Source organism: Opisthocomus hoazin, chromosome 20 (genome assembly GCF_030867145.1).
Source record: "Opisthocomus hoazin isolate bOpiHoa1 chromosome 20, bOpiHoa1.hap1, whole genome shotgun sequence".
NCBI lineage: Eukaryota > Metazoa > Chordata > Aves > Opisthocomiformes > Opisthocomidae > Opisthocomus > Opisthocomus hoazin.
Window position 1 is genome coordinate 8461471 of NC_134433.1, and position 26727 is coordinate 8488197.

At 42.6% G+C, this 26727-nt stretch overlaps 1 protein-coding gene across 4 annotated transcripts in view; it reads right to left on the minus strand.

Annotated features, from left to right (window-relative positions):
• Positions 1-26727, minus strand: part of LOC104331854 (SPNS lysolipid transporter 2, sphingosine-1-phosphate) — a 143131-nt gene that overhangs the window by 85683 nt on the left and 30721 nt on the right. For all 4 annotated transcript variants that reach the window (XM_075440163.1, XM_075440162.1, XM_075440159.1 and 1 more), the window contains exon 2: positions 20643-20708. In XM_075440163.1, coding sequence (XP_075296278.1) covers positions 20643-20708 — 66 coding nt within the window. The remainder of the gene's footprint in view (positions 1-20642; positions 20709-26727) is intronic.

The following is a 26727-nucleotide window of genomic DNA, read 5'->3' on the forward strand; positions in this document are numbered from 1 at the left end:
GAGCCTTTAAAAAAAAGGTTCAAGAACACACCAAATCAACTGGACTTCAATATACAAATGTTCGCTTTGGACGTGGCCTGAAATGCTCTCCCAGAACAGATCACAGTACAAGATGAAACAGAGAATTTCATAAAGGCCTCACTCTTGCATGCTTGTGTCCTCAGCAAATTAATGAGGAGAAGAGCAGTGCTTTAAAAGGTGTGGACCTAATTACTCACACTGTTTGCATTTCTCTAGGATCTCTCTGTTTGGCAGGACACTCTAGATTGCGCTTCCCTCATTGCAGATGCCACTCATCAGTATTCAAGTTCCAATCTTGTCTTCCCTGTAGGGAGCATGTTGCACCATGAGGTGCCAGTTTTTTCCTTAGAGCAAACTGATATAAAATATAAACAACATGTTTAGGATGACTATGTATGCACACACAGCTGACACACACATTTCCATTGAGAAGGCTGCTGTATGATACCACTCAATTTCATTTGCTGTGACAGGGTCAGAACCCGGTTACAAAAACACAGTTATGAAGACAGACAATACTTGAACTCAGCTTTCCTGGCAAGCTCATGATTGACTCGGCATCACACAAGATGCAGTCCCATGAAGAATTCAGTATTGATAATTCCACCCTTTTTCCTCACTGCAGAAACGAGATTATTCCAAGAATTAGCCCGTATATTCCCAGCAAAGGATATCCTGAAAGCTCGCTTTGTTCACCTTAGCCAACAAGAATAATTGCTTCAGCGGAAATTGCTGGGAAATCCACTCCTTGGAAACAGAAAATCAGATAAGAATAGCCAGAAAACCACTCCAATAATGCACTAATGCCACCTGAGCTTTGGGAGGAACTGTGTCAGGCAAAGAGAAAACACTACGGTCAAATATAAGTAACTGCTGTCAAAACTGCCATATATAGTACAGTGTATCCTTGATCCATACAGTGATGAGTATGTGACGTTGCGGATGTGAGGGACATCTCACTCACTCTGTGCATTGCTGCAAAGGGATGGAGAAATACTCCTCTTCAGTTCCAACTGCCTAGACAACAGCTACAAGAAATGACTCTAACAGAAGTGAAGCCTAAGGAGGGAAACGACCCTTACATGTGAGTCTTGCTGCCCACAGACTGGCAAAGGCCAGAGTCCAATGGCCAAGGCAGCTCCTTACGTGAGTAGGCTGACAGATAAAATCATTCAAGTACCAACCAAACCATGAAACATTCAACTCAACAAATCAATCTGCCAGTGCTGCTGCATGTCCAGTAGTGGAAGCAAAACCATAGCTATAAGAAATGAACTACTGTCATTCCGGTCTTCTAAAGAGCCCGTTATAAGGGCTGTTCAGAGGATACAGGACAATTTGATCGCCACCAGCGATAGGTGACTATAACCAGTGAGCTGTCAGCTGCTGACTCCACTGCTACCAGTGGGCTGACAGGCACGTGCCTGCAGACAGCAGTGCTACTGCTGGTAACCAGAAGGCAGACAGAGACCCAGGAATGATCAGGTACAACGCACTGCAGAGAACACCGACCCTGCCATAATATATACTGTCTCCCACATAAACTTAAAGGAAAGACAAACAATGTCTCCAGACTACTTGCTATAGACCTAAGCCAGTATCTCCATAAAACATATCACTCTATGGTCCTCACTTCCATGGTGCGTGGTGTATCAGCACTCCCTAGAGACTAGCAATGATGCTCCTCTCACTTAAGCCTCGCAAATACCACTGTAACGTTTCAAAGTTCAAAAACAGTCTTGGTTTCCTGATTCAGGCAATCAGCGTTGTAAAGACAAGCAAAAAATGGCTTTGAATTAAAAGCGAAGATCTAAAACAGTGCTCAAATTTTTCACTTTTTAAAAAAATGAATTTCCAATAGTATGTCAACTGAAGCGGCATTTAAAGATTCAGCCATTCATATCTTGCTTATTGCTAAAGCAATTAAAGAGGTTATTCACAGTCATTATTTCACAATCATTTTCTACATCCACTGAGGTCTGTTTCTGTCATGCTGTATTTCAAAACTTTTTTATCTAAGTGTGCAGTGGAAAAGCAAGCATTTTACTGTGCTTTTCAGTCTCTCTGGTTGTCCAGCAAATTTACTTGGAGTAGGAGCTAACCTGGTACTAGATTAAATTTTGAACAGCTGTACACAGACAGCACAATTTAAAAAGAAAAGAGGAAAAACCCAAACCCACCTTCTGTTTTTCACTTTGGGAATTACAGTGATTACATTACCATTGTTTTAAAGCGATTTGGGCAACCTGAACATCAATAAACCAGTTATTGCGTTCCTAGAGATGTGCTTCCTAACACAATGCTGCAGGCAGCAATCCAAGGGAACGGTTCCAGCGTTCGGCTTCCAGCCTGCCACTTGCCTTGCGCCTAAGCTGGTGCTTGCCTGACCCTGCAGTGAGCTGATTCTTGGGGACCAGCAGATAGCCAGCCCTGAAGAATATCTTTTGCAAGGCAACAAATAGTGTCTTTGCTAGCAGAATGCCTTCTGTGGCTACACAATGTGTTCGACTGGGGGATTAAAATTTACCCCAGAGAACATTTGAGGAGGAGCAGACACCACCTCTCCCCATCAATTTAAAAAAAAAAAAAAAAAAAAAAAAATCTTCACATCTGGGTCAGATCCACAATCTGGTTCACTGAATGGCAGCCAAAAAGAGGGGGCAGGAACAGGAGGCTGTGGCAGAGTTTGCTTTCCACGGCAGTGCCATACAAAAGGTATGCAAATTATTGCCTAAAACAGCATTAGATTGCTGACACTTAGCAGCAGAATCCAGAAAATGAGCTTGTCTGTCAGTGTTTAAACTCTGCTTTTGTATTTCTTACCACTCAGAAATGAATTATTAAATAAGCCAAGGCCACTTCTGTTTTATAGCTACTTCCACTTTAGTTGTACTTCTGCAAAATGCTTTTAGTGTGGTTTGATTTAGACTCCTGACCAAAGTCAATGGAAGGACTCCCACTAGATTCAGTGGGCATTAGAGCTGAGTTTTTTGTTTATATGCAACTGCTTACGAACCCCCAATGACAGCAGAGATCAGAACCTCTTTACAAGTAAATACATTTTAGTACTTGTAAGTTTACTGCATCCCTGCAACATAAAAAGGTTATTACCGGGAAAAGTACAGAGAGCGTCAAAAAGAATTGTCAAAAGCACAAAAGAGGTCCTTTTACAGGGACACATTAAACATACTGGAAAAGAAACAACTGATGTGGGATATAGAAGAGAGCTAGCACCAAGAGTAGCATAGAAAATGGGATAACTGAATAACCTCGTCTCTTAGAAGACTGACCTGCTGGCATCAAAGAAGACTAGCAGCTGAAAAAATTCAAATCAAAGGAGATACTTCATGAACAAAACTAACTAAACACTGGGATTTTATCACAGGAGGCTATGGGGGCTCAGAGTTTATGTTATTTCAAAACAGGACTGGACAAAGTCCTGGGAGAACAGTAATTTAAGGACTGTTAAGGATAACTCCTCTGGTTCAGGAAGTCCACAACTATCCAGCTGACAGGGTATACCAGGGAACTATCATCATAATCCAGTCCTGTTCTTTTATTTTTTCCTTCTATATATGCTATCGATCACAGCCAAAGACTGAATAATATACTAAAACGACCTCTGGTCTGGACTGGTACAACTATTCCATGTTATTCTGAAAAAAAATTAAAAATCAGGAAGGCAAAATTGCATCTGCATCATTTCCACCAGCTTGATTAGGTAATAGCTTATGAACATCTTACCAAGTTGCACCTAAAATTACTTCTAGAAGTTGGAATGTGGTTCACAGTTCCTTTTCTAAAACCGCAAATGACTTTGTCCCTGAACATGCACACTCACAGAGTAAAGTAACGAAGTACCCAGGCATTTAACAGAAGCTTTGTCCCCTTGCAGTTTCTTCTCTATTTGACTTAACTGTTTGAGAAACTGCAGGTTAACACAGCAGAACAAAAGAGGACACCATCCCTGCCTGGCTGCAGCCTCAGTGCTCACACAGTGCGTGACATGAGTTGGTTTGCCATTGTGCAGTCAGTTGCAGGGAAATTTCATTAACTTAGCTAGGCTATTAGGATGGATTTGTATCCATTCTGGTCAATCCTGAATTACACATGAGATCCCAGAGGTACAGAGATTGGTTAAGAGCTTTGCAGCATTGCAACATCACGAGTGACACCGCTACAAGATTGGTTTTGCCTCAACACAACTAAAATACACCTAGAAGAATCTCAGCTGCTGTTACAGAAACAGCCAGTAATCACTCCCAGCGCTCATCAAAGTCTGCATTTGATAGAATAGCGGATTTGCTTTTCCCTTTCTGTGCAGTTTTTCAGACATTCTGCACAGATGCCATCCATCTGAGAGCTTCAATCACAAACAAACCCCCAGCAGGCAGGAGAGCTGCTCTCATTTCCCAGGAGGATGAAGCACCTACGCTCAGGGCTAGAGAGAGATGTCTTGACAAAAGCATTTAAACAACCACAACACCAAAGGATCTATATTTTATTCCATTCCTTTCCTCTGCTTGAGATCTTCTTTTTCCGTTGCACTTCTGATACCAGGCACACGCTACAGCCGCATTCACAGAAGCCTTTGGCAAGAAAGGTGAGATCTTTTGAAAGAACTGGTCAGACTTTCCCTTGTGCCGGTACTACAGCTTGCATGATCATCCAGAGAGATAAATCAGGGGACTGCTGAGGACTGAAAACTAAACTTGTATCTTTTCTGGCAGGTTCCCTGATCTATGGCACAGCAGTGCAAGTGCCAGGCAGGCGTACAAACAAGAGGCCAGAAGCAAGCCAGCTTCCCTCGGACAGGAACAGTTACGTGCACCTTTTTCCATAAAGCCTTTTCGACCACAGTTTATGCTTAAACACACCAAGAAATGACAGCCTAAAGATGATAATCCAGAATAATCTAAATCCCTTGATCCTTGAAATCTGTATTGAGTACCATGGATTACATTTAACTAGCAATAAAATACTTTAAATCTGTTATTCTCTTAATAGAATGATACATCATTTGTGTGTAGCACAAAGAGAAATAATGATCCTTGCTTCCAATCCGAGATAGAGGGGAAATACCATTTTCATCCTAAAGTGAGGTTTACCATTCTTCTTTACAACTGCATCACTAATCCTGCATCCTACCTCAACTAACATTTTAATTTCAAATAATTAACTAGTGTGCAATAGGAATTATCCTGTCTCAAAGAGAAATCAATCTCAAAACCTGCTTCTTGCAGCAAAAAAGAACAGGAGAGAGAGAAGGCACTTTGAAGGTACGGTGTATTACTAAGAAATTCTTTGCCACATGTAATTTAGCGTGGAAGCAGCAGCTTCCTACGAAAAGCAATGCAATAGGAAATGCTTCCACTACCCTTTCGAGTGGAATCAAGAGCCTTCGCATGCCCCAGTACTCACAGCAACCTGCTAAAACAAATGTTCATCTGACATATTCTTATCCCAGAGCTTTGGTCAGACTTCAGGTTTGTTTGGGTTTGTTTTTAAAACGAAATTCACACATCAATGACTATTCTGCAGTAGGAATGCCTTGCTAATCTCTACACATGAGCTCCTAATAGCTGCTGGTTGCATTTACAAAGCAGGAGAAACCCTGCAGTGACCAAACACACACTTCATAAATACGCCGTACAAGCGGCTAGGGCACGGGACAGCGAACTCAGCTACGGCGCCGTTACAGGGTGAGGATTCGGGGAAGGCTGGCACACAGCTGGTGGTTCTGCTAGCAGGCTCTGCCAGAAACCTCAGCCATCGCCTGCCACCGGGCCGCGAGCTCGGGGGGACTCTGCAGCTGCTGGTCCCGAGGGCTGTGCCGGTGGGAACAGAAGGGATGCCGAGAGGGGCACAGGAAAGCAGCACCTATCCCCACGGCTCTGCTGTGGGAGCGGGGAGAGGGACACAGTGCTTTGCTGGCATTGTCCCCGGGCAGCCAGTGGGACTGGCCAATTTGTTTTTAATTACTATTACAGTTCTTGAGGGGGCTGTTTTACCATCTAACCGGGCTTGGCAAAACACACGCTCCCTCTTTTGAAGGGAAGATGGACAGACTCTCATTTCAATTACGCAATTGGCTATCAACTAACACAGCACTGACAGCTTCGTTACAAACATTTTCAGCTCTGGCCAGGACAGAGGTATGAAATCAGACTTTGCTCTCAAGCTTTTAATGTCTATCATTGACATCCGCCAAAGCTGTCCTACTGAGAATTAAAGCTGAAGACATATCTGCAGATTACACATTCCAGAAACTGCTCAGGAAAGCAGGTAAACACACAGCAAATGGACAGCAAAGGCTTATGGGGCTAAGGAGAGACCTCCAGTGCACTCCAGATCCTACTTTGGTGTTATCACCAGTGTCTACACAGGGAAGGACAAGGAACCATGTTCACAACATTTGTACATGTGCAAATAAAAGCGTGTCAGGGGTTGGCAGCAGAAGTGTTACCTTTTCAATCCAAGCCATACATCTTTAAGAGCGCTTTTAGCAGACAAGGAAAACAGCATCTTTTAAAATCAATAAAACGTCAATAACTAAGAAAATTCTCAGCCTGAAGGGAAAAAATGCTGATTCACCTCTGTGTATTGTAGCCAACTTCCTTCACAGAGGTCAGTTCAGATCTCTTTACATTTCTAAACAGGCTAACTTCACCCTGGGCTTATGCTGCCTGCCTCTAGCTATCTGTAGGAAGGCAAACATTTGTCAGATTAAACTGAATTATAAGGGATGAAAATATATTAATTCTCATCACAAGAACTTCAAGAGGGCATCTGAAATACCGAATTTTTACTCACTTGCTCTAAGATGCAGGCAGCACCAACAAGGGGTATTGCTCATAAAATCCTGCCATCTGCAGCCTTATGCTAGCTCACTTTTTTAGGAATAGAAATCACCATGGAATGAGAATATGCTAAAATCCACAGAAGATATGGATGTAAAAGCAATTGTGGGTAATTGCTTTTGTTTGATGCTAATCCAACAGCCTGGCATTGTCTTATTTTCCTCAAAGATCTTCCTCCAACATTGCCCCCTCCCAGGGATCTTAGTGCTTAAATATACATAGTTTCACATTTATTTGTGGAGGAAGAACATAAATTTCTTTACACTGTCCACCAAACCCTTACTTCTAAAAAGCCACTTGCTGGTCACAGAGGAAATTTCAGTATTTTGTCCTGCTCAATTGCCTGCTTTCTTCTGAGCTGCCTGTAAAATACAATAGTGTCTCGTGCAATGACAGCTCTTGCTATATAAGCTACCACCCATTAGAGACTGGACCAAAACCACACTAATTTTTACAGAGGAAATTCCTATTGTGCTGACTGGGTTTCAGTTCAAACCAGCAACACAGAAAGAGAGAGAAGCATCTCTTAATGGAATCTCACAGTTTCTCCTTAACAGCTGTGTCCATCTTTCTGCCTAAAGCACTGGCAGTGAATAAATAGAAACAAGTCCCCCAACAAAAGATCTTTCATGAAACCTCGAGGGACCACTTCATAAGAACGTGAGAACAATGGCAACAGATCAGAAAACCATGTAGTCTTGTATCCTGTCTATGACAGTGACAGCAATCAGATCCTTCCGAGGAAAGTACGCAAAATCCCTATACGCAGGCAGCTGAATTACTCAGAGGCTGGCTTAAGCCCTCCCAAGAATTAAGTTATCCACATAAAGATCTGGTCTTTTAAGCTCTGGCCTTGACAATGCTCCTTGGGGCATTCATTAGCAGTGAACAGTTAGTGTGTGGAAAGTGTTCGGAGCGCTTTCCAGCAAACTCACCTGTACTGATTGTTTCTGCATTATGAGGAGAAGAGAAGAAAACCATGCACCCTACTTTCTCAAGACATTCATTGCTTTATGTGTTTTTACATTACCCCCCCCCCCTTTATTTTAAGAACGAGCAAATTAATAATGCAGATGGATCTTTATAATGACTCCTGTAAGATGGAAGTGAAGCGCATGCATGTGAAGACAAAACGTGAGTACGCATAGGGTCCGGGGCTGGCTGGCTGAGCTGGACTAGACGTGTTGGCCAAGAGTGCCATGTGTGTGAATGCACTGCTGTCTAGTTTCATTATGAGTCACAGATTCTCTAAAAGGCAAGGAAGAAACCACTTGTGCTCTCACTTACCCTGTAGCCTGAACTAACTCTTATTTGTTTTATTACCCCAGTCATTACACTTGCACAGTCACAGACACTGTGTGTTTCGACAAAAACAAGTCACCAGTAGCTGCAAAGGCCAGGAAATAAAATGCTGAACCACTGACCTAGACCGATGAACCGTATGGCACAGGTCAGCGAAGAGCCTGGATGTGCCGACAGCAAGATCTACTTTTGGCAGAAAACAAGGCTCTAGCCCCACAGCAGTTACCATGCTGCTTTCTTTCGCTGTTGAAGTACATCAGATAAGTTCCCCCCACCCATGCTCCTCCCGGAGGAGAACTAAACATCCACACTACAAAGAGACAGACATCCCAGACAGCCACCAAACCCCAGCCACCTATCAAGGCCCACGAGCGAGGCAGAGGCATTAGGAACATGATCTTGACATCCAGAATACCCTCGACTCCCACAGCTTTGCGTGTCCAACATGCTTTACAGGGAGTCTCCTCAGCTTTTAAGAAGCAGTGGTCTGAGCACACGCTAGGCAGTTTGCAATTATGTATTGACTAGTAGGACATGAGAGCTGAACAAACAGCAGGACACAAATAAACACCTACAATGACAAGCAGTATTCATCCTACAATGAAGAGGGATCACAGAATACATAAAGAAGCCTCTTTCACAATTATAAGTGGCTAGAGGTATTCAACAGAATTATTCACTGCTTCAATTTCGCTGACAGTGTTTAGAAATGCTCTTGCCTGTTGCTGTTATAAATGGAAATTTAGACAAAGAGCAAGTGTTTCAGAGTGGCTGGGTGGCCTTCAAAAAAAGATAAATTCATTTAAGGAAATTGTTGAAATACTGACCTATCCCAATATTTAATTTGCCATGGTTTGTGAAAGAAAACGGATCGTAACTGCACTGAAGAATGAATCAGGTCTCTGTCTGTCTTGCAGTTGTTATTTCTAAGATTATCACCCACACGAATCTCCAGTGTCATCCCCAACTTGCACAAACACTTTAATACCAAGTTGAACTGCAGCTCCAGGAGTGAGTTTTTCAACTAAACTTGTATCTGTGCGTAAAAGAACACAGCATCTGTAACAGATCCCAGGGTTAGCAGTAGTTTCAGAAGCCATGGTGCATGACTGGACACTGTTTTAAATAATCCCTCGTTTTAAATTTCTCCTGACTACTATCTTTGTGGTAGCATGAGTACTACTGGAAAACAACATACCGAAATGAATTCTGCAATGCGCAAGGTTTGCAAATGCAAAGCCTTCATGCATCATCAATTATATTAATGGAAAAAAGGAAAGACAATATTTGGTGAATCCAGGGATTGCTAATGTATTAAAAAAGCCCATTTCATTCAGGCCTAAATATGTCGAAGGTGAGACTGATGACTGACCAGTGGCCCATCTGAAGTCACTTTGTGTTCAGTACCTATTCTATTCCCTTCCCTAGAGACCGCACCATCATCAATGTCCCAAGATGCCAGCTGAGCTTCCTTATTAGCAGTCCTATGCTGCCAAAAGCTGAACCCCGGGGAAACGCTTGTCATGGCATTGCCAGCAGTTTATTTGTCTGGTGATTAAACAAAAAGGAGTCTAGCTTCTGGACTACGAATCCATAAAGAATAAGTTCAGTAAGTAGAAACAAGAAAAACTAACACATCTTTTATACACAATGCAAGTATTTTTTCAGCTCAGTGTGTCATATACTGTATTGTCCAAGTCATTGGAAGGTATAACATTAGCAGCTGCTAGGAATATCTCACTGGGGAGCTTTTAGTGAAAATCCAACATCCATTGTATAATATCCTGCATTATTACCTTTGCTGCCATAAAACATTCTCAGTGAGAACAAGGGCAACTTTGGACAACTTTCTTTTCAGGAAAATCTGTTCTCTCTCTCAGCACTTTTTTCCAGAGATATTTTCTTTTAATATTTGCTCTTTGTCTTGCCACACTCCCCCCCCCAAATATGACACATTTTGTATTATACTTGCTAATAATTTGCCATACTATTACATTTATTGGCTTCAAAGCAGATAGCATGAAGTATGATTGCTACGTTAGCGAAAAAGCTGGACGTAACTGAAGGCAGAAGCAGAAATGAAACACCAGGAGCTCCTGGCTGGCGCTGCCAGCTGATGGAGGCAGGGCACTGTGCAGACCCACTCTGCAGTGGAGCATAAAGACCAGGAGCCAGAGCAGAGCACTGGTCTACTAGATCCCGCTTATTACTGTAGCCACATCTAAAACATCTGTTCCCTGACAGTCACTCTGCAGCCAAAACACCCCAGGTACCTTCACTATAGTAGCCAACTTGCAAGGCTCTTGTATTGGCAGATTGTGACAGACACTAGGGAAGCTAAACACCTTGAAGCAGGTTTCTTTATAAGAAGATCCCATCACATTTTCTAAGAAATGCAACAAAATAACCTTTAGAGATAGAGCCTCTTTCCAGGCCCACATGACTATGCAAAAGCAACCGCTCAGCTGATGACAGTTTCAGCACTGTGAGCTACAGCAACATAGTAGTACCTTGGATTTACACACTCCAGCAGCGCTCCTGTGAACCATCAAATGGGCAGCATCTTGATAGTGGAAGATGTCAATTTGAAAACAAAATGGGGGGGAACAGGACAGGACCAAACCAGCAAAAACGAGGAGACATTTTCATGTTCCTCTTCTGTAATTTTACCTTCAAGATGACTGATAAAGGAGATGGGTTTATCTAGTCAAACCCTTGCATGGTTCTCACCATAATAACTCTTTGCATCAGCCCTTCTGAACTAATATCTATTTTTAGTATCAGTTTTTTTTAAAGGATCCTAAACTCAATCACTAATTTTCAGCTTGCAATTTACCCTGGGAATAATTTTGCTGGTGGAATTAGTACCACTTAACTACTTTGACCTGCAGGCACAATGAGTAAGTTAAGCATTTATATATCCTAAACTATACTTGTAAAATGGAAGGCTGCTTCTAAAAACAGTCCATATGCCTAAATTGAATGTAACTCAGTTCAATGATACATAGATCGCTAAAGAACCCTGCACATTCCAGAGTAAGAAAAAAAAAAAAAAAAGGAAAAAAGACTTTTTTTGTGGCGAAGTTATTCTTTAACTCACCCCATCTTTCTTACATGACTCATTCTAGTCACAAAGGCTCTCATGAAATAGTACTTTACTTTGTCAGACTTTGTCAACGATTTCTAGTGCTCAAAAGGTGTGGTCAAGGGCACTCAGGCACTTTTATTGTTATTTATATTGCCAGGTAGGTTGGACAAAACCACAGGATGCTGAATATACAAGCACGGAGCTGACAGCTAATGCCATCAATTGCTGTGGTGACCAGGACCACTCAAACCCCAGGGTGGGTAGAGTCAAGGATAAAACCAACAACTGTTGATTAAGGCAGAACTAAACCAAAGAATTTGGAGCATATTTCAAACATCCTTGAAGGAAAACAAAACAAATCAAAACAAACCCAACACCTCAAAAAACACCAGACAGACAAATCCTGTATTGGAAGTCTCCCTCGGCCAAAACTCTTAACAAGGTCAGTTTTAACAAGCACTTCACCACAGGCTTACAGGGTAAGTGATCGCCTTGCCTCCACAAACTGATGATCTAGAGAAGAAAGGGAATGGGGAAAAGACCCAGAGAAGGCAGCACCTGGGCCAGTGCCATCAGAACTGTAAAAAGAAATCAAAGCTCATACTGCTTTACCTGTATTGCCTCCCTAAGTCACTTCCAAGTCTATTCCAATAGTAATTTATTGTAACCATCTGTTTAAAATTAGTGTAGCTCCAAATAAGCAAGTTAAAGTTATCATAACTTTTTATTCCTTTAAGGTAACTCTTTGCAGGAAAGGTGTATTACTGTTAATGTTCTCAGTTCAACAGTACTATCCCACAACAGAATAAATCAGAGTTGCCACAGCTCCGATTCAGCTCATCTACAGAGAGCAAGGAGAATGATGCAGTAGGAGAATTTGCAAAATAAATCTTGCTTCTGTAAACATTAGTGGATGAAAGGTTGGAAGGAAGAAATGGTTAAAACTGTCCAAATGTTTAATTGGGAATAGCCTGGTGTATAACTGAGTGGGGGAATAAAATACGTCAGAACTGAACTTTCCCTGGAAACATCCTTTCCACTGAAAACCAAAGCATTTCCCCACTTGCAGCAGCAAAGAACACAAGAATGTGTGCAAAACCCTCCTTCTCCTATTCATCCCATCAAATAACTTTGTTTTTCATCTGAGATTTAAAAACCTAAGCCATTCTCAGTCATTTGACTAAAACTTGAAAACAACCGAAAAGAGTTTTAGAAAAAAATGTCTATGTACCTTCACATTTTTTTGTGAGAACTAACTTTGAATATGGTAAGTAATGGACTATGGTCAGTAATATTCGCCCTTCAAAACAAGGTTCACACATAACCTAAGCAGAAAATTGGTGTTTGCTCTATAACCTTACATCAGCACACAAGAAAAATCCTGGAATAGGTGCATGTGTTGAGGGTAAGGGGAGCGCACTGGGAGATTTCTTTTGACTTGGCGCAACAATACACCATTCATGCAGTTCAGACTGACTTGTGTTAATTGGAATCCAGTTCTGCAGGCTGGTAACATTACCAAATACTATGAGGAATGTTCACTTTTTACGTAACTGATGCCCTGGAATTCATTTTCCAAGCCAGGTTTATGTGTCTACAAATGAGTCACTCCTCCTCAAGTGTGTATGGGTCTATGCACGGGAATTGCTGCAGCCCGCACTGAAAGGTAGTTGCTTCTGCCTGGAAAACACCACCTGCTGCAGCAGCTTATAACAGTTAAAGTATATGGTTCCCAAAAATGTGTTCCACAAGGTAACAGCAAGTTCTTTGCAGCCAGCCACACAGCAATATTACTTTTATAGTGGGCTGATGATAAATCACTATAAAAATTCAACTGTAAGGATGCAGAGTGGTCTGGTACCCAGCCCAGAAGGTTTGGGAAGCACTAGTTTGGATGAAAAGCCACCTGGAAGTCAAGACAGGACATCAGAGAAGCAAAATGATGGCATGGACTGGTCTAGGATCCCAACATTCCCACTACTGTGAAAACACCCTGGTACTTCCAGAGTCTACTAGATGCCTGCTGTATTACAACAACCAACACCAGTGCTCTTTGCTCCATTGCAAGACTGTACCCTCAGTGCTCCAGAGCTCCTTCACACTCTGTCAAGACTATTTGGTTTATCCAAATGATATCTCTCTCTCAAATCAAACACCTCCTCCAGCAGCAATGCTTCCAACTCTACCGTGTGAACTTGGAAATCTCCCAGCGGGCACAGACCAAGCCTGACCTCTTTATCACCTCATCTCAGATCCCTGTATGAATATAGCTGCTTACATTTTTCACAACACAGTAAGTTGCCCTGCAGAACTGTAGGTTTGCACTCTAAGAAAATTTGAGTTCTTCAGATGTGGGAGGCAAGACAAAACCAAAACAATCTTAAAATAAATATTTTAAAAGAGAACACTTACGGCTCCACTGGCACGAAGCATATTCAATATACAAAATGTATTATAAAAGTTAGTTCTATTTTCTCACTCCCAGTTCATAGAGGACCCTGATTGAATTTCCCTTAAAGTCAAGGCAAAAAATCTTCCCCTCTGGGCTAACATTTACCTTTAAATTGGGCCCGATAGGTATCAGTAGCAACTGTATGCACAGATCTAGATCAGGGTATAGAGAAGATATACAGGGCTCCTTCTGATTTAGATCATATACAAACACTCCTCTGGTCACTACACTTGAAAATTAAACATGCAGGCTCAGTGAAAAAAGCAAGAGTTGAAGCTAAGCAGGTTTTCCACTTACTACCAAAAGCTTTTAGTGTCACTGCACAGGGGGAGGGAAGAAAGTAAGCTACTTGTGGTGTAATGAATGTAAGTACACACCTGTCTTCCAGCAACTGGTAGCCATTAGATGTCTAATAACAGCATTAAAGTAACTGTGAATGGAACTCAAATGTTCATCTCCCTCTTTCAAAATTCCAAATATGAAAAAAGTAAAGGCAGCAAGACTAGCCCTTATGAACTATTTGTGCATGAAACATGCAACACAGCGCAGATGCCTGCTACGTGAGTCTGCATAGCTGGTATTAAGAGGCAGTTGTTGTTTAAAAGCACTCCACAATACCAACAAAAATCCCATCTTCGACTGTGAAGAGCTTGAATGAAATTCTGAGGTTTTAGGAGCATATATAGGGGGAGATGGACAGGCTATGTTAAAAACTGTTAGGACTTTGGGTGGAATGATAACTACTTCTCTAAAGTCTGTGGGAAATCTCTCCCTTCATTATTATGATGAATTACAGAAGTGAACACAACCTTGGCAAGAGGTGCTTGAACTACAGCCTAAGGGAAAACAGGCCAATATCTGCTTACAGACCAGACACGCCACAGGCAGCACAAGCGCAAGTTTCTCTCGCAACAACCGGCCCAAGTACCTGCCGTGTCTGAAAGGCCAATAGCTAAGACAAAGCTTCTTGCTGCAAAGCAGAAAGACAGGATGGGAAAACGATTTGTTATGTGGTGTTTGTGGCCATGCAGTATCATAAAATCAAGATATTAATGAAGCCAAGCCAGTCTGGAGAGTTTCCCTGTTCTAGTAGCCTGCACACACTTGCTGACATGTACAATACAAAGTGCACCACCGGCTCCAGCACTTACCTCCTATCAGTAGGAGGCAAGGACATCTTCCCCTCCCTTCGCTGCCCCTTCTTCCTCACCAAACGTTATTTCCTTTGCAATCTAGGGCTGTCCAGTGAGAGGGCACTTTGTAAACAGCATTTTTATAGCTTGGTCCTTGCTGTATGGGGGACTGGGCTAGAGCACAAACATATTTTCCTATAACCTGCTCACTGACTCGAGAAAATACTTTCATTCTTGATTGCAGAGGGATTTCCAAATAGGCTTAACTGCTTTCATGAATCAGACCCTCAGATTGCCATGACTTCTTAGCGTATCAGATACCATTCTAGCACACGCAGAAAAAGGACTGTTGGAACTTGTAAAGGGCTTATGCAGGAAATAATCAGGCTCTGGACTATCTTGATAAGTAAAAGACCTACCCTTGTCACAACATTAATCGAGGCACACTGAAAGCAGAGCCCTGCTTTTTCATCTTTACAGCTTAAACTGGAGCTGTCCTATACAAACTGCTTAATCCTTAGATCAGCAGCAAGCACAGAAGGCTGGAGAAGTTCAGAAAAAATGATACAAAATCAGGTGTGGAGAGGGAAATGGGGAAAAGATTTTGTTCATTGTTGATACAACTTACAGGATCTTCTCCTGGCAGAAAGAGAGCTCCACCTTGTCCTGCCATTCAGAGCCCCAGATTGCCAGAGAAGTAACCTGGATTTAAGAATGCTTAGCATGGCTGGGGGAGGGAAGATGACGGTGGCAGAACCCGCTCTGGGTAGGACACGGTGGACCAAACCATTTTATAGTCATAAATCAAGATAAGCAACTACAAAGCATTCTGTCTCGCCTTCTAGATTGGACACCTGAGATACCAGGGCCTTGGCAGGTGCTCTGGTGCAAGAAGTCATTCACTTCAAAGGAAAGTCCATTAATTTTAAGTAGAAAATAGGAAAGTGTCCAGAGTATGAGTTCCTCTGTTCTAACTAGAACAGTTAAGCAGGTGCAGCAGGAAGGGAAAGATGAAGATTTGATGCAGTTATGCATAGCACAGATGAGGAGCAAGACAGTATCTATTCAAACAGAAGCAGATGCTAGAAAAGAAACATGTAGCACCTGCAACTCATGTAATATACACATATTCAAGGTTAGCATCCAGAGGAGGTGGTCTCTGTGTGGAATGAATAAAAAATGTTAGAGCAGTACAGGCTGTCATCATAAGCCAATGACAAGAAGATGGAAGCCAAAGGAATCTGAGAGAAAAACCTTCAGTTTGGCAAGTCTGATTTATCCCATCATTGCACTCCACAATTTCAAGTCCCCTACTCACTGCACATGCTCAGTTGGTACAATCACAGCACACCAGAGCTGCTAACATATTTGCAAGGATGCAATCTAGTGCAAGGTTACACTAGCTCGGCTCAAGACGTAGGGGAACTCGGGCAGGTAAAGGTTTCACCTTTCAAATGAAGGTTTTACCTGGAACTGACCCTTACAGGAAAAATGAGCCCACAACAAGGCTTAAGACAGCACGTGGCGTGGCAAGGCTTCCTGGGAAACCAGGGGCTGAAAGGCATTTGGGAGAATGCCCGTCTCTCTCCACATGAGAAGAGACAAGTCCTCTCAGAGCCCCAGTTATATGCAATTATTCACCTTTAATGAGCCCTTCCAGATCTCTTGCTTCCTCACATTTCCTTGCTTCTGACTTTACAGTAGAAACTTCTGGTTACCACGGTTTCCTCTAATGACATCTCCATGTTCTTTCTGAAGACAGACACTTTTTCCCTCTGCATTTCAATGGAATCCTTGCCATACCCTCCATCTGGTGCCTCACAGGTTCCGCTTGCAGAAGTCCCCACTGTTTTATGATCCCTCCCCTGAGCTTGAGCTGCCTAGGTGAGAAGACGGTGGTGCCCATTAGCAGGGACCAAACCTCTGGGTCTAAGCATTAACTTGGTCGAATGCTGCGTGTTCAGAAACTGGACCGCAGTTCTCATTCTGGCCCTGCCTCAGACCCGCTGCGCGACTTTGGGCAGGTCGTTTCTCCCATCTGGCCTTCTTGGTTTCCCCATCTGTAGAAAAGGGCAAGCCTAATTATTCCTCCCTATATAAAACATCTTGAGATCTACAGAAGACAAACTGTATTAACAGCCAGGCACTACTATTATTAGAGCTCTGGTGTGCTAAATAGGCACTGGCAAGGGACACAAAAGCAACGTAAATCCAAGGGCAAGGAAAGCAGACAGAACAATAAAACCCAAAAATTGAAGAAACCAGGGCAAAAAAATCTAGTGTAAACCAGAATACAGCACTGAAGCACTACTACTGTGGTCTAAGTACATATGGAAGGATAATGCTATTTTGAAGCGGTTCTACAAATCCAGTGGTCCATCCTCTCAGTCTTTTTGTTTTTAGAGTCCCGTAGTTTTGGTTAGTCCAAATTACCGCTCCTACCTTAACTCCACACATGGGAAAGACTTTTTGTATGGTTTGGTTTGTAACTGTATTGACTGACTCCAGCTGTACAGCTCAAGTAGGCAAAGTAGACTCTATCACCTTTTGAGATCAGCCAGGATTCTCCAGCAACCAGTAAGAAATGAAAAGCACAAGAAAGCTTGGATGCAGACCTGCAGGACAGCTAAATTAACTTCACTACTATTTACATAACTGCGTACATAGTACTTTAAAAAGGAAGATCAGCACAGAGTTATAGCATCGCCAAGAGATAACTAAGGCTCTGGAATCAACATAGTTATATGCCTGCTGCTCTACAATGCTACTGAGCAAGCAGCAAATGCGATCCATCTGTCAGCATGTCCTTTGCTGTCACAGGATCCTTGCTGCAGAGACTACCACATTCTGCTCCTTTCCATTATGGATAAGGCTGGAGTGTCCCTGTGATTTTTCTGCACAGGGAGTTACAATGTCCCTCCAACCACTTTTCATTATATCCCCTAGGCAAAGAGCAGTTTGTATCTTGGAATTCATATAAAAGCAGACAAAAATTCATATTCTGCCTTTGCAATTCCTAAGAAACCAGTCACCTTTGCTTTCCAGAGAGTAGCAGAAGCTGAGAGCATACGAATTGGCTTTTGAATGTTTGGTGTGAGAGAGCTCTAAGACTGGCTACGCCTGCAAGGAATGGGCTATGGTATGAATGCAGGGTCATACATTGCCTTTGGTGGATTTCTTTTCCCCTTGCTGTTTGAATCTTCAGTATCATCTCTTCCTAAAACACTGTGTGCAGCCTTGTTTCTCAGTTAAAAGGATTTTCTTTATTATTTTTTAAAGCCTGTCTGATGAGTGATATGAACTGCCAGTGAATACTACAGTTCACTCCCTCTCATTAACATTGTAAATCAATTTAGGACTCATTTAGATGCAGGATTAACAACCTGAGGACTAATCCACTCTTTATTCAGAGGACATATTCAGGATGAGCAGTCTTTCGTCTCACATCACTCAATTAGTTAGCAGAACCATTTCTTGGGAATAAGATGATATTTCTGTTTCTCTGCTTGCAAAGGAACTGTTCAAGGTTACGGCAGTGGTCTGGGAAACATCAGTCCTGGTCCGAACTCTACTATAGGCTTCCTCTGCAACCTTGGTCAAATGCTTTTACTCTCTGCATCCATTTCCCCCACTTTACACATTTAGAGAGGTCAGACTCAGAGAACAGACAAAAGATTAAAAGTAGTGTTTATGGTGGTTCAGGCCAGGGTGTTTTATCTCACCAGGGTTAAGGGTACATGGGCCATGGGCCAGCTGCCAACACAGAAACTTGTTAAGCTGAAGTAATACATTTAATAAGTTTTCAGTTATGTGCCCCTACCCTTACTTACATGAAATGGTGTTTTATTTTGTGAGTACTCTTTTCCTGTGATGGCACTGTGATTAATACACTATTATCTACCTTGCAGGGGCAAAGTCAAGCCCTCAGTTTTCAGATCAGCAAAAAAAAGAAGATAAAATGTTGCTTTTCTTAAAGCAACAGTTATCAGTTACAAAACTCGTGACACACTCAGCAGCAATCTTGCAATATCTCAGTGACACTGCTTTCAGATGCCCTGCATGTTTGCTAGAGAAATAAATAACATTTCTTGCAACTGCAATTAACAAATGAAATGCGCTGTTGGAGCTTAGCTCTTACTTGCTGTCAGTAAATCATCTGCAGAAGGATTTCATCCACTGAGGGGAATGAAGATTAAATATATGCTTTGGCAAGTGTCATTTTCCACCAGAATATTTTCTTGCAGGCACTTCATGTCTAATGATACATTGCAGACCCATTCCTCCGAGTACAATAAATAAATACAAATAATTGCTGTAGAAAAGAGCTTGACGGACAACCAGTGCCACTTTGGGCGTAACTGATTGATGCTACTTATAATCAGTAACACTTGTAAAGCTCAGGCCTTGTGTTCTGGACATGTGCTGCACACATCAGCTTAGCCAAACTCTGCTGTCCCACAAGGAGAGCATTTTTCAAGCCCTAACGCAAACTGTTATTAATTGTTTGTACTGCAACTCTACCAAGAAGCTGTAACCACAGATGAGGACCCTGCTGTGCCACGGGTTGCAGAAAATAAAAAGGAAGAGGTGCTGCACTGGTTCACATAGTTTGAAATCAAAGGGTAACTGATGGAGTTCCACAACATTCTCACCTCTAGTGTGATCATAAAGATGGAATGATTTTACACGCTTTATTGTTGGCTACAGTTTCATGGACAAGCTCCTGACAGGCATTTGGTATCCACTGTGATAGCATAAGGAAAAAAGCATGGAAAAAAAGTCTTCCTGGCACACTATTTCTAATCCTAATTGAATTCTAATTTTTCAGAGATATAATTATTTCAGTGTGGTTTCCTCAGACAGATGACAGCGACAAGACAACCATAGCACCACAAATCTATGACTCCAACTAAAAATTCTGTACAAAGTTTCCAACCCACACTGTTTCTCTCCTTAAAATACTGCATTTGCTCTCTGGCTACTCCTTTCAACTCTCCATAAAGATCAAATGTGCTGTCATAACTACATGAAACTGCTACTCAATGGCATCAAATTCAGCCTGTTGACAAAGGTACTTCTCCAAACCACCTCAGGACTAGAAGCCAGAAAGGCTGGGTTTGTCCTGGGGTTGTACAGCTCTGTCTGCAGATGTCTGCCACATCAACACGTCTGCTATATTAAAAGGACATCACAATTGCAATAATCCTTCTTCGTTAAATTCAAGGAGAGAAATGTCTAACAGCACCAAAATCATAGGGATATTGTTAATCCATGAGCTACCATGAATGCAATGATTGTTAGCCTTGCCCGCAGCTTTCATCCTCAGGTACTTGTCCTGATGAGTTTTACATTTTCATGCCACTCTGTACTCCCAACTACTGCATATTCAGGAGATTCTCCGTAGAGCAAAACAAAGGGCATCCTACATGACACTTCCTACCAGCCTACAGAGAGTTAAGAGACGTGAGAACAACAGGATCCTGCTGTTGATTTATCAGCAGTTTTCCGATTTAGCGGGAGTAGCCATCTCCTACTTGAATTCAGTTGTCACAAAAAATATCATTAGGTTTGTTTGCTTTTGGCCCATTCTCCACTCAAGTTGTTCTGAGCCCTGATCTTCTGCCCCCCAGCAAATCAAAACCAAAAAACCCTCACGTTCACTCATCTTGCGAATAAGAGTATATTTCACAGCCAATGTCCCCAAGGGCCATAACTAGAGAAATTTGAAAGCATCCTTCTGAGAAGAGGAAGGTTACAAAAAGCAGCAAGAAAACAAATAGTCTTACCTGTCTGTAATAAGCCAGCCCCACTGTCCTTGAGTCCAAAGTGCTGCTGGATGTCTAGTAACACACCTGCAAGGAAAACAGAGAGAAGAAACTCAGTGCCTTCAGCCTTTGAAATGCATACAACTCAAACCTTTCGTGAAGCATCAGCACAGATTTAAATTCCAGTAGTTTAGACACATAATTTCTAAGTTTGCACAATGGCTTCTTTTCTATACATGCACACTTAATAATTTTGGGCTACTACAAGAACAGCAGAGGTAGGTAGACAGAACACGCGAAGAGTTTGGGAATGAAATCGTCAGGCACGAGCAACTGGTCTTTTCTTTCTACTTAAATAAGATCAGGGTTTTCTGCAGAATCCAGATCCCTTACTTCTGTTATTTTACAGAAATATAGGGAAACTTATTCCTCACCTTAGGTGCTTCAAATGGTTCAACAAGACAGACAAACTGAATCACAGACAAGTTTTAACGAATCTCTCCTGGGAGGAGATAGGACACATTGATAGCAACAATGATGTAAGTTTTCATATTTAACTAGTTCGGGGAGGGGAGGAGGGGGTGTGTGTTCTCATTTCCAAAACAAATGTAGAAAATAAATTTAACATAGCCTAGTAAAGGTGGGTAAGTGACCAAATGCTTAGCTTTAACCAAATCCAGTCTCTTCCCTGCACCCCCAATATATTAATTGGCATAAGCAAAATGAACAGGTTTTGTAGTATTTGTATATTCAGCTAGATTTAGAACTTGGGTATCAAACATATTGATACATGTAAGGTCAGGTACACAGGAACAGGCATGCTTTGTAACGAACCAGCCAACAGGGAAAACCCACAAGAGTTTTTATAACTCATCCTGGGGGACACACGTTTGCCAAGCTGTAGACGGTCCAGTTGTGTCAGACAGAAGCACAGGCCTGAACGCTTGGCTAAACAAACTGCACTCTGACTTCTTGGGTCTGGCACAGAGACAGTTGCTCTCTCAATATCTGGGACTTCCTTATTTAGGCTACTGTCTTCCCCAAAGCAGACGATATGCAACTTTCTTTTTTTAAAAACGAGAAACACCATTTGCCAACTACACTGAACTTCTATAAAAATTCACCTCCAGTTCAAAATTTGATCCGAGGCTTTATCCAAAGTGATTCTGCTCACCACTGCAGGTTACGGGAATCAACTAAGCACCAGCTTGAACACACTGTAAGTATCTTAGCTTTTTGGACTGCCAGGATCACACTAAATGACAAACACAAAGAGATAAGAGATCCAGAGATAACTATTCCCAGAAGACATTTGGGACAATGCCAAGAAAACAGACATAAATTAAAGGTACTAAAGGCAAACAAGATAGAGAGAAGGAAGGAAAAAGCAAGAAAGCTCATTTGTGCTATTCCATATTACTTGTACATCACCATTTACTCAGGGCAGCATTCAGGTTGGCTTTAGACTACCAGTAACATTAGTTCAACCTCCTACAACAATCCCCACTTCCCTGCTCTCTCTCTCAGACTGTTTAGCCCCGACCAGAGAAGACTCAGGGTGGGGAAGGGTGTGAATCTTATCAGTGTGTATCAACACCTGATAGGAGAGGGGGTAAAGCAGACAGAGCCAGGCTCTTCACACCAGTGCCCAGTGAAAAGAGGCAAAAGGCACACACTGAAATCCAGGAAATTCCATTTAAACATAAGAAAAAAACCTTTTCACTATTAGGGTGACCAAACACTGGAACAGGTTGTCCAGCAAGGTCGTAAATTCTCCATCCCTGGAGATATTCAAAACTCAGTAGGACACGGTTCCTGAACAACCTGCTCTATTTGACCCCGCTTTTAGCAGGGGACTTGGACTAGACAATCTCCAAAGGTCACTTCCAACCTCAATTATGCTGTGACTCTTTAATTTTCTGAAGTATTAAGTGCCTGATTACGTCCAGCCTGACACAGTTTTGCCCTGGCCTTTCTTTTCCTTTGGAGCATTGCCTTGTCCTACAATTCCAACAGGAACTTCTTAACTTCCTCCTGGCTGGCAGATTTACCTCCACCTTCAAAATGCCCTGGCATATCTTACCTGTCCTTCCCTCATTTGCTCCATTAATAACTGAGATATCATTATCCAGGCAGTATCTGGTGAACAAAAATAAATTTTGCATTTGCCTAGCAAAACCCTCTGTGGTTTAGATGACTTACATACTCCCCTTCGTGTCTCACCCTTTCACAAAAAAGCAGTTCTCTTGCAACCCAACCTAGAAGTCGTACTTAGCTTAACCAGCTCTGAACACCTTCAGTTTGCACTCTGTTATTGGTTGCTCCCAGACTGCCCACATCAAGTGAAGCTCAGCAAGTCAGAACAACTTGTGGGTACTATAATCTCAATTTTGTAGAAGATAAACCAATCAACATTCTCATGAACATGCAAGAAGGGAGGAAATACCGAATACAATGTTTTCTTATGCTCTCCTATCATCACTATGTTGTGCTACGCATAAAAGAAATGCCCTGCTAACTCCCTGCAGGTGAGCTCTGAACACTCTGGCTGGAGAAGCCAGGTCAGAGGGATCCAAGCTCTCCTTACTTTTATGGACACATTCAATACAAGACTTAATCCGAGCAGATACATTGCTGGGTGGTCAAAGTGATGCCCATTCACCTTAGCAGCTTATTTTATTTCAGTAATAAAAGGGCTAAGTTTTGCACCCACCTTTCTTTCAGGATGGGGCTTCAACTCCCACTAACATGATCATAGATTTTCATTTTAATAATTAAAATGCTGTGAAACGAGCTATGAGTTACCTAAAGTCTGCAAAGAAAAACAAAGTAGTAAGGGACACTGCAGCTGTACTGTTACCAGCAAACACTCTAGTTAGGATGGTAACTGATGAAAAAGTTTACCCTAAAGCTAGTGCAGGCAGACCACCCTGATGTTGGCTTCATGGTACAAACCTCTGTGCTGCAGTGACCACCGAGCAGGAGCCACACCTCCTAACCTAGCAGGTGTGCAAGGGTCAAGAGCAAGGCAGTAACAGAATCAAAACGGCACAACCTGCTGTCCTGCCACAGGAGACCAAAATGACCGATTCAGCAATGGGAAAAGGAAGACTAAGCTGCAGCCCTGCTCGTTGAAAGTCTGAGGAGACAGAGCCTTTGTGCAAGGCAGTTGGACTAGATTATCTCCACAGGTCCCCTCCAGCCTCAAGTGCTCTGGGATTCTGTGCTCCTAATCCCATGATGGAATACACATACACATTCAGAGCTCCCATCACCACCCTCAAAGGTACCTACCCTGCCTACAGCAAGATATTCCCAGCCATGCCAGCACGCTGAAGAGGCACATTAAACCACCAAAAATTATGAGGAGCAGGAGCCTGGGATGTGATGGAAAACAGAGCCTCGGAAAGAAGATTTTTTTCAGATTTGCAACAGAAACCAGAAAAACAAGTGCAAGGGATTGTAATGGTGGCTACACAGTAAAGCAGAGGAGGTCTTCCAGTTCACTACAGAGAAATTATCTGTCCAGTGACAACGGCTTTACAGTTCTACAGTGCTTTTTTTCCATGAGAGATCATTATGTGTTTTACAAGCCTGAGCTGCTGTAGCCACAAATAAAATACATTTAGGACACTGAAGTGCAGTCAGCTTGGATTAAGCCTACAACTTTATTCTGCTGGTGGAGAGGGAAGTGGATCATCAATGCAACAGGACAATACAGAACCACAATTACAAGTCCTGTGTGAACTCAGAAGAAAGTCTCAGATGATTAAGAGAGATCTGCATGTCTCACTGGCATAAATTTCCTACTCCAAGTCTATTTTATATTCTCTTTGGACTATAGGTGTTTTGATATGGGATTTAGAACATTAAATTAGAGGCAGTAGCAAGCAGGCGATGCAACACATCTATGAAGTGATAGGAGTTTCTCTCTGCTGTGGGAGTTTTCCTGCTCAGCACGCTTACATGGGAAGACATTCCTCCTCTCTTAAATTCGTTCAGCTCTGTTTCCACCTCAGCAATGACTCATCCCAAACTTTATTAAGATTTAGGGATACAATTAAGCAATGATAGACCAGGGGAGAATACAGTAAAATTATAGAGCTTTTGGCTTTCCCTTCTGCTTCTAGATTACAGGAAGGCAGAGAAAGCTGGAGCCAGGCTCCAGACAATGATCATGTTGCTTGCGGAGATGCGCTCCAAGGTGTCTCACAACACCTGATGCAATCCAAGAAAGGGAAGTTGCCACAGGTGGCTGACAAGGCCTTTCTTGGATTAAAGTTCATACCTATGCCCCAGGAGGATCTCAAAACAGCCACAAGCAGCTAACAGGCACCACTTTTCCCAAGACAGCCTCTCAGTGGGGCTGATGGTTGTTTGGGATGTCTTTGTGATTACACAGCACAAGTTAGTGCTATTGCCTATTATTTCTTAAGCACATTTGGCATTTTCAGGGCTGAACAAACATACAAGAAGCATGGTGCCAACCTTCCAAAGTATCTTACCAGCCGAACCAGACACTGTTAATGCTGATGTAGAGCTTGGAACTCTATGAGATGAAACGCAAGCACTAGCTAGCCAGGAGTGCTGATCAAGATTGGCACAGAGACAAGACTTACTGGGAAACCCAGACAGACGAATGAGTAGTTCCTTCAGCCCTATCTAGGTTACTTTACTAGGCCTGCCGCGCTAGCATCTAAGTACCTGACAAAGACACCAAGGCAGTTCTCGGATTTTTGAGGGAACTGGGCAAGAAGAGGACTTTTAAGAGCAATTTGGAGGACAAAAGATCTTTGGGTGTGGAGTGTTTGATAGGGAGGGAATGTAAGGTAAATGGGGAAGAGGAACATGGCTGATTTAATCCACTTACACTGTCAGAGGATTTCTAGGATCTAGTGCAGGATCCAGCATACTCTTGGCCCCCATTCTTTAATAGCTGTTTCACAAACAGTGAATACAAAAGACCTGATTCTGAGGCTTTTGGAATGCAGGTCCACATTCAATGGCCTAAATTATCTCTTGATTTAGGGGAAATGCTTCGGGAAAAGCAAATTTTCCTGGAAGTGCATGGTTCAGGCTTCAAACAGGGAGGTAGGTGGCACTGATCACGCATGAGGCAAGCTGCTTGCCTAGACAGGCTTTGTGTCACTGACCAGAGCTGCAACAAAACAAAAGTTGCAAGACTGGAAGGTCATCTGATATGGGGTAAAAAGATACTCCAAACAGAAGTTCATCTTAATACAGATGTTTCTTGTGTTAACCATCATTTACAGAACTAGTCCATAGCAGATCTAGTGTGCAGAGTGCATTGGTTGTCCTTTATATTTAAAAGAATTGTGGGCTCTTCACCTAACCACTGCTACCTGCATATATGAATAAAGAGTCATCATGGTAAGAAACAGTGTTCATAAGCTAAGCCACAATGAAATCACAATTTCAATGCAGAAAGACATTAGAGCTTCCCTGAGAGCGCCTCATTTTCCACTCACCAAAACAAAACATTATGATTTGATTTCAAACGGCTTCCAACGCAGGTGCAAAACACAGAGTTAGCCTGTGCACCAAGCACAAAGCTACAGAAACAAAGCCACAGGTTTTCAGCTCACCCAGCCTTGCATCAGAAATGCCAATACATATTCTTTAAACGCTGTGTGTGTGCTGCAGTACCACTGGCCAACATAACCACTTACTTAAAAAGCACATGCATTTTTAAAGGTATCTTTTAATGGGGAAAAATTATGGTGCTTGAAAAGAACCAGCGCACAACTTTCCACATGATGCAGGCTGGGCACTAACAGCAATGATTTGTGCCCCCAGCAACCCCTCTCCTGCCCCACTGCAGCCCTAATTTGCACCGATCCTCGGGGAAGCCTCAAGGGAGGTGGAGAAGAACCCAGCTTCACACACTCTCTTGGCTCCCACAGAGCCAGAGCAGACTCTGTACTGACAACCCTTTTTTCCTCCATTACCCACCTCTCCTCCTTACGAAGGCATTCTCCTTCCCAGGCTATGCTCCCTGGCTCTTCCAGGACCAGCTCCCTCAGGTGGAGGTTGCTAAGCAGCGACAGCCATGCCCTGGCCTCCTAGCCATTAAAGGCACAAGCCA